The sequence below is a fragment of the Mustela lutreola genome, chromosome 3, assembly GCF_030435805.1.
Source record: "Mustela lutreola isolate mMusLut2 chromosome 3, mMusLut2.pri, whole genome shotgun sequence".
In the NCBI taxonomy this organism is placed as follows: domain Eukaryota; kingdom Metazoa; phylum Chordata; class Mammalia; order Carnivora; family Mustelidae; genus Mustela; species Mustela lutreola.
This window is the reverse complement of record NC_081292.1, coordinates 26224177-26237156: the sequence shown is the minus strand read 5'-3', so window position 1 is coordinate 26237156 and position 12980 is coordinate 26224177. Positions and strand designations below refer to the sequence as shown.

The 12980-nt window shown below is 34.7% G+C and overlaps 1 protein-coding gene across 2 annotated transcripts in view; it reads right to left on the bottom strand.

Annotated features, from left to right (window-relative positions):
- CSMD3 (CUB and Sushi multiple domains 3) overlaps positions 1–12980 on the bottom strand; it is a 1244673-nt gene that overhangs the window by 247249 nt on the left and 984444 nt on the right. For both annotated transcript variants that reach the window (XM_059165746.1, XM_059165745.1), the window contains one exon: positions 8319–8513. In XM_059165746.1, coding sequence (XP_059021729.1) covers positions 8319–8513 — 195 coding nt within the window. The remainder of the gene's footprint in view (positions 1–8318; positions 8514–12980) is intronic.

The following is a 12980-nucleotide window of genomic DNA, read 5'->3' as shown; positions in this document are numbered from 1 at the left end:
CAATCACATTCATTTCCCTCCCAGTTTCATTTTAAATAATATTCCACCCCTCCCCATATGAAAACAAAACATGCTTTGGTTTTATCTCAATACTACTTTAAATTTTTTAAAATAGAAAATACATTTGCAGTGCCTGTCTGACTCAGTTGGTAGAGAATGTGACTCGATCTGGGGTCATGAGTTTAAGCCCCTTACTGGGCCTTAGAGCTTACTTAAAAAAAAAAAAATAGGAAATACATTATACTTCTTTGTAGAACATGATTCTGACACATAATCCGTATATTGTGTCTGTGAACAAATTCCTATGTATAGCTAATGAAAGGCAGATAGCTGATGATACTCAGAAATAATTTACCTCTAGGCCTTTGTTTTATGAGTCTTTCATCCACACACTTTAATTATGTCACATATTTAAATGGCATCAAATGCTAAATGGCTCAGTATATTAGATTACATAATATCTATATTCATTTATAATGCAATGGGACTTCACACTTGCTTTAAATCTCAAAAAAAATTCTGTAAACCTCAAGGACATTTGGAATAAGAGATTAGCCCAAGGCAAGCCTTGCCGTTTAAGCAGAAGATCTGGACTAAAACTTGAGTTAGCTACTTCATGCACTAAAGCAGTATGAGTTAATTAAAAGTAGGTCAAATGATGTTACTAATGAGAGATAACTGTAGAGTTGGAGAGGTATAATTATGAAATGAACTTTTTATTTTTCATTTTGTTTGTTTCAAATTTTCTCTTCAGTTGATAGTACAAGAAGGCTATTTATTTATTTAGCATTATTATTTAAAGCTTTTATCATTCCACATAGAGTTGAAAGTTGAACAATGAATGGTGCTGGATGACTACTGGATGTCTAATCATAACACTCATGTGTATGTACTTTGGACAGACTTACAGTTATCAGTGACTGAGTTACAAAATCTTTTTTCCACCCCCAGAATCTAGGACTTATATTAGCATGAGAGAAACAAAGAGATTGAAAATAATGGTGCAGATGTTCAAAGGAACCAACACTGACTATATCTGTTAGGGTATTTGCATTCTGTATAAGGTTGTGTTTCGAATGAAATGCAAAAATGCATTTCAGATGAAGACTTATTATTAGTTATCGGTAGGAATTTGCTTTTTCTTAATTCTCATACTTAACTTGGAGGAAGGTTTCAGAAATAAATGGGGAACCCAAAATTGTACCACTTATTTTTGAAGCCATGCATCCATTCATGAAACATTTAACCACCTGAAATATGCCATAACTGTTAGGTTCGAAAGATATAAAAAAGATCAATGCAAGGTCATTTGTAGAATTAATCAGCCTACCTAGAGGACAGTGATTAAGCCTGGACTCCAAAACTACTGGTAGGCAACTGTGACTTTGAACAAGTGACTGAACCTGTTTTTGTGTCTTGGTTTCCTCATCTGTAAATGAGAATATTAGTAGTCCCTAATTCACGGAGTTGTAGTAAGGCATAAAATAATATGTGTAGAGAACTTCAAACTGTTTGTTCTCAGCACAGACAAGTTATTATCTCTTATCAGTCCTCTCTATGGGCTTTCTTGTTGAGCTGCTTCAAATTCTATCTACTTTTCTTGTTGCTCTTTCCTCTATGTGTTTATAAATGCTGAACCCTAGGTGTGAAGCACACCATCTCCTTATGTCTTGTACCTCACCTGGTTCCTCCTTATTTATATTTTTAGGATTCAGCTCATGTGTCACTTTCATAAGGAAGACTTCCCTGATCTCTCTTTGTAACCAGGTCAGATGTGCTGCCATGCTGTGCTCGCAGCTCTGTTTTTATTTCTAGCAATGGACCTTACTTGTCCTTATCCCGTCTGATTATAAATTCTCTAAAGGCAAGAACCATATTGAATTCATTGTTAGTGCAGGATCAGACATATAATTGTACTTTTGAATGCCTGAAAAAAAAAGAAGGCATTAAACCATCTCTTCTATTCTAATACTTTCGCCAAATATGTTTATTCTTAGGGTCTTATTATTATAATTAACTGTCATTGCATGCTCACTATATGCCTTAGTGGAAAAGATCAGGAATGCTGCATTGGTCCAATTATAAAATAAGTAAGTCATGGGTATAGCATGATGATATAGTTAGCAATACTGTCTTGCATTTTTGAGAATTACTAAGAGAGTAAATATTAAAATTATTTATCATAAGAAAGAAATCGTAAACTGTACAGTGATGGATGTTAACTATACTTATTGTGGTGAACATCTAACAATATATATAAATATCAAATAATTATGTTGTACACCTGAAACAAATATGTCTATTTTACCTCAACTAAGAATATTGTATTAGTACTATGGCTAGTACTCCCAAATTTAATGATTTACCTTTCAAAGTTCTAAGGCTCCAGAATAATGGGCTTTACACACACCATAGATATCTTTACCAAGGACCTATTATTTCATCTTTAGATTTATTTGATTCCATCCTGGAAGCTTTAGGGAGCAAGGGGAGGATAAATTGGAATGTTTTTCCACTAGTAATATGCCTAAAGGAAATATGAGAGCTTCAGCCAGAAAAGCATTCAGACAGAAAGGACAGCAAGTGCAAAAGTCCTGTGGCAGAAGTGTGAACTAGTGCTTTCAAGAATCATCTAGGAGGCATCTGTGGCCTAAAGAGTGTAGTAGAGAGGGAGAATAGTAAAGAGGTTAGAGTATATATAGGCAAGTTAAGGAACTTCGTATTATAATATCTGTGGAGTTAACTCAGATTTAGAAATCCAATGGTGGATTTTGATATAATCTGACATGTGTATTTATTTATTATTCATTCATTTATTTATTTATTTATTTTTAAAAAAGATTTTGTTTATTTGTGTATTTATTTATTTAGAGAGAGAGTGAACATGTGAGCAAGGGAAAGGACAGAGGGAGAGGGAAAGAGAGAATCCCAAACAGACTCCAAGCTGAGCGCAGAGCCCAACACAGGGCTCGATCCCATGACCCAGAGACCATGACTGGAGTCAAAATCAAGAGTCAAACGCTCAACCAACTGAGCCACTCTGGAGTGGCTGACATATGTTTGAAAGATTACTTTGTCGTGTTCATGAGAGATTTTATCAAGAAATAAGGGAAAGAGAAACTAGCCAGGAGAGAGACTAAGAGATAAGAAATGGCTAGTGCCCTAGCTCAGGCTAGAGGTGTGTTTATGTAAACAACTATAATGCCATTAGATGAAATAAATCAAATAATGAATATTAAGGAAAAATATGGAATCTGTCACTAGTTGTGTTTCATTACCTTTACATAATATTGAGTCATTTTATGGATAAGAATAATAGGACTTCTACTTTAATCCAGTATGTCCACAGATAACTAAAGTAACACAGAGTTTCAACAGATACTTTTGAAAGTATGAGAAATAAATACGGAAAATATTATCTTCCAAACACCTTCTTTTTTCTGATCACCAAATACATTGTAGGTACAGATATTTTGTTCTACTATCATTTAATACATGTGACATTCTTATGAGATAAATCGCAGGGTTTCTCATCGCTGAGCAGGACTTACCACAGGATGCTATCATTTTGGATCTACTTCTGACAAATACAATCTCCCAGTGTCCAACATAAGCTCTTGAAAATATTTTCTTTAGATTCAAAATGTACACAATCTTAAACGATGATTAAAAAAAACCCCTATCTTCTAAAATAGACAAACTTTATAAATTCTTAGGGTTCAGTTCAGGTTAAAAATGTTTACTGAGAGCCTGCTTGTATAAATTAATGCACTGAATGCTAAAAAGCTATATATAGCATAAGACTTTATGAATTTATGGGTAAAACATTATAAGAAAAAGCAAAATGTTGCATTTAAAGAGCTTAAAAGAATGGTCATGTTGGTGTTTACTTTTTTTTTTCTTTATATTTTTATTTATTTGACAGAGAGAAATCACACCTAGGCAGAGAGGCAGGCAGAGAGAGAGGAGGAAGCAGGCTCCCTGCGGAGCAGAGAGCCAGACTCCGGCCTCTATCCCAGGACCCTGGGATCATGACCTGAGCCGAAGGCAGAGGCTTTAACCCATTGAGCCACCCAGGAGCCCCGGTGTTTACTTTTATGTAAAAAATAAAATAAAAAACTTTCCTTATTTTGGCACTTAGGGATTATAGTCTAATAGCTCCCTACTCACATACTCTAAAGCAATACAGTCAGTCCAGATTTCCTGCCCATGTTCTCAGAGACAGCAGTCAATATTTTATTGTAGGGTAAAATAAGGGTACAATATTTTATTGTAGGGTAAGACTTAACATGAAAAGCAGCAGAGCCTGACAATCTAATTCTCAAACGTGAATGAAATTAAAAATAGAGGCATAAGCAAATTAATGTATGACAAAGGCAATTGCTAAAATACTCAAAAATAACTTAATTCTGGAATATTGAGGAGAAATAGAAATTAATAGAAGACTCAGCTAAGGAATAGGAAAATAAATGGGAGTGTAGGGCAGGCGACCATTGCTTTAAAATACTTTAAATGGCAATCTACATTATGTTATTTTCTTAGATATCACATGTATGATTTACTTTTATAAAAAATTCAAAATTTATCTTAATTAAAAAATGTATCCTTATGAACAACAAACCCTCTGGCTCTATTACACATGCTTTATCCACTAATTTTGACTTTCAAAGTACTAAATTATTAAATCTGAAAGTCAGACAGTTCTGTGTATTTTGGATTTCTATGTAATTACTATGAGGGAAAACAAATAGATATGTGTGAACCAATCAAGAAACTAAAATATATTAAGTTCTCCTTATTATAAGACAATAACTCCAGACCCAAATGTTGTATTTTTAATTTATTTTTTACATTTTATGTATTTATGTTTTTTAAGTAAGCTCTAGGCATAATATGGGGCTTGAACTCATGACCCCAAGATAAAGAGTTGCATGCTCTACCAACTGAGCCAGCGAGAAACCCCAGAGCCAAATGTTTTAAATAAGTTATTTAATATAATTCTCCCAACAACCTTATGAATTATACAATATTATCTCGTGCCTAGGTACACAAAATAAATTGTGCAAGGTTACATAACTGATTTTAGGTTTTCTCTTGTTTTTAAAATCATTATTTAGAGTTAAATACATACAGTTCTAAAACATGGGCTTTTTCTCATCCTTTCCTATACTAGAAATTATCAGTTGTGGTCATATTTTTAACAGGAATGTATCTTAATTTTTTTTTGTAATAACATAAGGTATATCAACAGCATAAGGAATAACTGTTTTCCATACTATCTTGGCATTATGGGTAGAAGTGTAGTCATATCCAACTCACTTGATAGTGAAAATTATTCTTTCTTAAGAAATTTTTAAAATTCTAAACATTTGTGCTATTTTTAGAAGCAAACGTGTAGCCATATCAGAACATTAATGAATCAGATTTAATTGATGTTAAAATGAAAGAAATATACTAATTCCACTAAATATAACATGCAATGCAAAATGCAATGCATGTTTTCCAGTGCTATGATTCTTTTAAAACACTGAAAATCACATGTATTAATATTCTAGTATTTCCCAGGAAATTTACTAGGCCCTCTCAATAGATTGTAATTAATTGCATCTTCACAATAAGCTATTAAATTAGTAACTATGATCCTGCTTTAGAGATTTAAAAATCAAGACTTGGCTTGCCAGAGGTCATAGATACAGTGTAAGGTAAAAGGATTTGAACCCAGGTCTACTCTTCCCTCTGTTTTGTCTGTAGATATGACTATTCAACAAACATGAAATAAACTTAACTAGGTTATATTTGATCCCATGAAATATGTTTGGTTTGTAAGGACCATTTGTATATATTATGGAATATTCCATGCTGAAATAAATATTTCTATGACCTATCAATATAGAAACCTATTGGAAAGAAATAGGATTATTTTAGGGAGGCATATTCTTAGTGAATGCATACTCTACTCTAGTTCTCCTGTCTTTTTCAGATAAGTCATTGAAAACCATGTACTTAATCATTTATCCCAGTGATTAATACCTATCCTTTTGATCTATGGTTTTTTGTAATCCTTTGGTTTTTCTCTGACAGGATTTTGGTTATTTCTTGTCTGGCTCCTGGAAGTTTTCTATGTTATTTTAATGAGTTTTTGGGCTATATACAGATTTCTTTTTTGTGTAGCTCTGAATTTTAAGACAATATAATCAGTCTTTCTCTTAAGCTTTCTAGAAACTTTCCTGTCATCAATTCATTTTTTTCTCTTTGGAAAAATTAAATACAAAGTAATTACTTCTCCTTTTATTCCCTTTTTCCTGATAGATAAAACCATCAATTCAAGAATTAACTGGCTGTTCTGTTATTAACAGAATGACCATTTAATAGATATGTACCTTTTCTTTATTTCTTATTACAACATTTTTCAGTGAAGAATTTCAATTACCTCCATTTAGAGATGAGAGACTCTAGAAAGGTTAAATAACCCATGTGTAAGTCAGAAATCATACACATATAATATATGACAATGTTATACAATGAGGAAGAATTACTATGTGCAACAGACACCAAAAATACACACTTTTAATCATCAGGTCAAAACTGTTGCTTTTTTTGCTGAAATTCATAGTAAGAGATATATATTATTTTACAGCAAATATGCACATATACATTTACATGTATATGTACAAATATACACACATACACACCATACTGGTATATTCACTGTATTTTATTTATCTCTCTATATGTAGCTGAAGAAAGTCCCACAAAATAATATTTATCCTTTCTGTGATCTTTGAATTATAATATTTTTCTTTTTTTAATATATTTATCTTTTGTTTTATTTTAATTATTTTATTTTATTCAATATTATATCAATTATAAAAATATTAGTCATAACCCAATGATTGGGTTTTATGACTCAATGGTGGTGACCCATAATTTGGAAAATCTTCCCTAGATGATATCATCTTCATGTCAATTTTGTACAATGCATTAGGATCATTCAGCTGACTACAAAGCCTGTGGTAACTTTCCACAGTGATATCATTGTTTCTCTCTCCTTACTGAACTGTTTTTTTTTCCCCCACTATATCTCTGTCCTTGTAGAGTTGCAGGCAAGTGTATGATTTTTCAACATGCAACATTATTTTATTTAGTTACAAAATCCACCTTCAAAAGCTTGAAATAAAAATTTCCATGGTCCACAACTGAATTATACATTGCTTTATTTTAGAATGTCCTGTTTTTCATTAAAGTAATTTTTAAACCACTGTGTTGGATTTCATACTTAACATTCAGATATGGGTTTTGGATAGGCCATAGGTCACTAGTTCCATGAACTGGAAAACTGGTCTTTGTTTTGGAAAATCCTCTTGGTATTTATCCAGAAATATATATTCATGAATCTCATCACTGTTAGCTGGGGACTCCTACAGTTTCCCCTCTTGAGTTCACTGGACAGACTTTTCAGAATTCTGAATGGGCTGTTCATTTACTATGGCTAAATGCTTAGCAAATTCCACACCCTATGTGAGAGTGATGTCTCTGTTTCTGGTGCCTCCTCAGTAACTTCCTTAATCTCAAAAACAGTATCATTGAATATATTTTTCCTAATTTTTTTTTTTTTTTTTAAGATCAGCAGCCTTTCCTTGGCTATGATCACTGTCATTTCCTGCATCAAATTGCATCTGATGCCCTGGCCTCCTATAGCTGTGGCAGATATGGTAAGAGAAATGCTAACTTACATGTCTGGTATTTTGTTACTGAAACTAATTTTAGGTTTTCCTCCATTTTACTGTGTGCTTGAGTCTTCCCTCTCTGCTAGAGCTGCTTCAACAGGTTCAACATAGTATTCACTTATAGTCAACCTTAATTTTTAGGAAAAAATGTGTAGTTTGGATAAAGATTTCTCACAAGTTCTTGATAATATTTAAATCTCTGCATTTCTCTATTTTATTGAAACGTCACTTTCAGTGTGTTCATTCTTCATTTACTCAACCAATATCTTCTGAGCACCTAATCTTTTCAGGCACTCCTCTAAGTCCTGAACATAGAATAGAACAGCAATACCCTTATTCTCAGAGAGCTCACTTACAATAATGTGTGAAGTGCTTTAGAGACACCTGGGAATATAAGCACTTTTCCAAAACCATTTCGTTAATGAATCCAATTTAAATATCCTTGATAAAGTCTCTGGCTTTATGATCTATTTCATACTTGTAGCTTGAATGTAAAATGATTGATTTTTTAAAATATAGAAATGGCTTTAAATGATTCTGGTTCTGTCTAATAATAAAAACTCAGCAAAAAAAAAAAAAAAAAGTTCTTACCATGACAACTTGGTAAGGCTCTATTCCATCCAGGTCTTCCATCATCTCCCATGATGCAGGTGAGTGTCGAATAACCTTGAAGAACATAACCAGCATCACAATAATAGGTGACTGTTGACCCTAATTTATAATCCATTCCAAGTCTGGTGCCATTCATTATATTGCCTGGATCAAAGCAGGATTCTCGAAGTTTTGCTGAAAAACAGTGTTGATATAAAATGAATTGTTTTAGGATGCTATTTTCTTTGAATCCTTTAATATTTCTTTATGTATACTTCTAAACAGATGGGAAAGTACCAGAATACTTTCTGTTACTGTTTGAGGGCTCAAAGTACAAAGTAGCCCATAATCATAACTGATATTTTGCTAATTCATATTGATGAGTAAGAATATAAAATTTTTCATTGGTCTTCTCATTAATATTAGCATCTAATGTACAAACATAGGGTTTTAGAGTTTGTTATATACTGTTATGTGCTATAACCCATGCATAAATATTTCAAAATATTTTAGAAAAGAAGGGCTTACTTATTTAATATTGCTTTATGCATTGCATGGAGCACTGTGTGTTATACGCAGACAATGAATCATGGAATATCAAAAACAATAATAAATAAATAGATAAAGCTCTTCTCCCAAATAATGTACACTCATTCCATGTGACTGAACTGGGAAATGATACTACTGCCTATGTTGAGCTCAGTTCATTTTACCACTGGGAGTAAAGTAAAAGACACTTTTCTCTGCCCTGAAATCATTTCTTGTGATCCATCTCTTCTAGTCAGTCCCCTCTTTCTATTATAGGTCTTCCCATTATCAAACAGTAGCAAAATTTTTATGACATACAGACCAGGATCTCTTGGGATAGAGAGTTTATGCTAAAGTCAAGTACATTTATTTACCTATTTATTTTTAAGATTCCATTTATTTATCTGTCAGAAAGGAAGAGAGAGAGTGTGCAAAAGAGCACACAAGGAGGGAAAATGGCAGGCAGAGGAAGAAGCAGGCTCCCCACTGAGGAAGGAGCCCTATGCAGGACTCCATCCAAGGACCCTGGGATTATGATCTGAGCCAAAGACAGATGCTTAACTAACTGAGCCACCTAGGCATCCAAAAGTCAAGTACTTTTACAGCTAACACTAACAGACACATTGAATATTAAGTCCATTCACAGTGAAGGAACTAAAAGTTTTCTGTGTGCCCAGATAGTGAACTAAAGAGAGTGACAGGAAGGAAGAGTCAAGATGGCGGAGAAGTAGCAGGCTGAGATGACATCAGGGAGCAGGAGATCAGCTAGATAGCTTATCAAACCATTGCGAACACCTACAAATCCAACAAGAGATCAAAGAGAAGAAGAGCAACAATTCTAGAAACAGAAAATTGACCACTTTCTGAAAGGTAGGACCAGCAGAGGATTGAATCCAAAGCAACGGGAAGATAGACCTCGGTGGGAGGGGCCAGCTCCCGGCAAGTGGCAGTGCAACAGTGCACAAAATCAAAACTTTTAAAAGTCTGCTCCACTGTGGGACATCGCTCTAGAGGCTAAACCGGGGTGAAGCCCATGTGGGGTCAGCAAGGCCCCACATCCTGCAGGGTCACAGAAAGATTGAGGGTGTCTGAGTGTCGCAGAGCTTGCAGGTATTAGAGTGGGGAAGCTGCCTACAGAGACAGAGCTGAGGAGTGAGCTCTCAACTCGGGGTTACCTTGAACTGTAATCCATGGCACAGGCCACTGCTCTGTGAGTGAAGTCCCCACAAGATCCGGGGAGACACCCCCTGGGGGAGCTCAGGGATCTGTGGGGTTTGGAGACTCCAGGCGGAGCCGTGTGGCAAAGACAGAGATGCTTGGTCACAGGCTGGGTGAGGTTGGAACACGGCCGGAGGCGAGGGAGACAGGAGTGATTGAATGCTTTTCTCTGAGGGCGCACTGAGGAGTGGGACCCCGAGCTCTCGGCTCCTCTGGGCCGGAGAATGGGAAGCTGCCATTTTCATTCCCGTCCTCCAGAACTCTACAGAGAGCATTCAGGGAACAAAAGCTCCTGAGAGTGAACCCGAGCGCATTACTTAGCCTGGCGTCTGGTAAGGGTAGTGCAATTCCACTGTGGGCAGAGATACTTGAGAATCACTACAACAGGCCCACCCTCCAGAAGATCAACAAGAAATCCAGCCAAGACCAAGTTCACTTCCCAAGGAGAACAGCAGAAACCAGAGGAGGAGAAAGCAAACCATGGAATTCATGGCTTTCTCCCCATGATTCTTTAGTCTTGTAGTTAATTAATTTTTCTTTTAATTTTATTTTTTTTCTGTTTTTTTTTTAAACTTTTACCCTTTCATCATATAACGTTTTTTAACTAGTTTATCTTAACAATACCTTTCATAAAAAAATAATAAAAATCTTTTTTGAACCTTCATTATTATAGTCAAATTTTATCCTTCATTGGATCTAACTTTATTTTTTGTATACACATAGGGTTTTTTCTTCTAAAAAATTTGGGATACAACTACTTTTAATAGATCAAAATGTACCCTATATCTTGCTCCGGGCTTGTTCTAGTCTCCAGCCTGAGCAAATTCTCTCTAGTTTTTTTCTTTATTCTTCCAACCAACTTACTCATCAACTCCTTTTTAGAAATTAAAAAATAATTTTTTTTCACCTTTATAGGCATATTCCATCGCTTCATTCTGTTTACCCTTATATATGTTTATCATTCTTTAAAATTTTGGGAGGTTGTTTCTTCTAAGAGACCAAAATACTCCCAAAATTAAGTGGGTGACCCCGTTCTAGTCACCAGTCTAATATATATACATATATATATGTGTATATATATATATATAAAATAATATATATATTCTTTTTTATATATTTTTCTTTATTTGTTTTATTTTTCTAATTTTTTTTTCTGAACTTCTTTTTATCCCCTTTCTTCCCCCCACGATTTGGGTTCTCTTCTAATTTGGTTAAAGCACATTTTCCTGGGGTCTGTGCTGCCCTTTTAGTATTTTATTTGCTCCTTCATATATTCTTATCTGGACAAAATGACAAGGCAGATAAACTCACCACAAAAGAAAGAACAAGAGGTAGTAATGAAGGCTATGGACCTAATCAATACAGACCTTGGTAATATGTCAGATCTAGAGTTCAGAATGACGATTCTCAAGGTTCTGGCTGGTCTCGAAAAAGGCATGGAAGATATTAGAGAAACCCTCTCCAGAGAAATAAAAGCCTTTTCTGGAGAAATAAAATAACTAAAATCTAACCAAGTTGAAATAAAAAAAGGTATTAATGAGGTGCAATAAAAAAAATGGAAGCTCTTACTGCTAGGATAAACGAGGCAGAAGAAAGAATTTGTGACATAGAAGACCAAATGACAGAGAATAAGGAAGCTGAGCAAAAGAGAGACAAACAACCACTGGTCCATGAGGGGAGAATTAGAGAGATAAGGGACACCATAAGATGAAAAAACATTAGAATAATTCGGATTCCAGAAGAAGAAGAAAGAGAGAAGGGAGCAGAAAGAATTATTGGAGAGAATTATTGTAGAGAATTTCCCTAATATTGCAAAGGGAAGAAGCATCAAAATCCAGGAGGTACAGAGAACCCCCCTCAAAATCAATAAGAATAGGTCCACAGCCTGACACCTAATAGTAAAATTTACAAGTCTTAGCAACAAAGAGAAAATCCTGAGAGCAGCCCGGGAAAAGAAGTCTGTAACATACAATGGTAAAATTATTAGATTGGCAGTGGACTTATCCACAGAGACCTGGTAGGCCAGAAAGAACTGGCATGATATATTCAGAGCACTAACAAGAAAAACATGCAGCCAAGAATACTATACCCAGCTAAGTTACCATTGAAAATAGAAAGAGAGATAAAAAGCTTCTAGGACAAACAAAAACTGAAAGAATTTGCAAACACTAAACCAGCTCTACAGGAAAGATTGAAAGGGGTCCTCTAAGCAAAGAGAGACCCTAAAATAGTAGACCAGAAAGGAACAGAGACAATATACAGTAACAGTCACTTTACAAGCAATACAGTGGCACTAAATTCATATCTCTCAATAGTTACCCTGAATGTAAATGGGCGAAACGCCCCAATCAAAAGACACAGGGTATCAGAATGGATTAAAAAACAAAAAACAAAAAACAAAAAACCACATCAAATTGCTGCCTATAAGAAACTCATTTTAGACCCTAAGACACCTGAGATTTAAAGTGAGGAGGTGGAAAACAATTTATCATGCTAATGGACATCAGAAGAAAGCTGGGGTGGCAATTCTTCTATCAGATCAATTAGATTTTAAGCCAAAGACTATAATAAGAGATGAGGAAGGACACTATATCATACTCAAAGGGTCTGTTCAACAAGGAGCTCTAACAATTTTAAATATTTATGCTCCTATCATGGGAGCAGCCAACTATAAAAATCAATTAATGACAAAATCAAAGAAACACATCGACAATAATACAATAATAGTGGGGACTTTAACACTCACCTCACCAAAATGGACTGATCATTCAAGCAAAAGATCAACAAGGAAATCAGGGTCTTAAATGACACATTGGACCAGATGGACATCACAGATATATTCAGAACATTCCATCCCAAAGCAACAGAATACACATTATTCTCTAGTGCACACGGAACATTCTCCAGAATAGATCA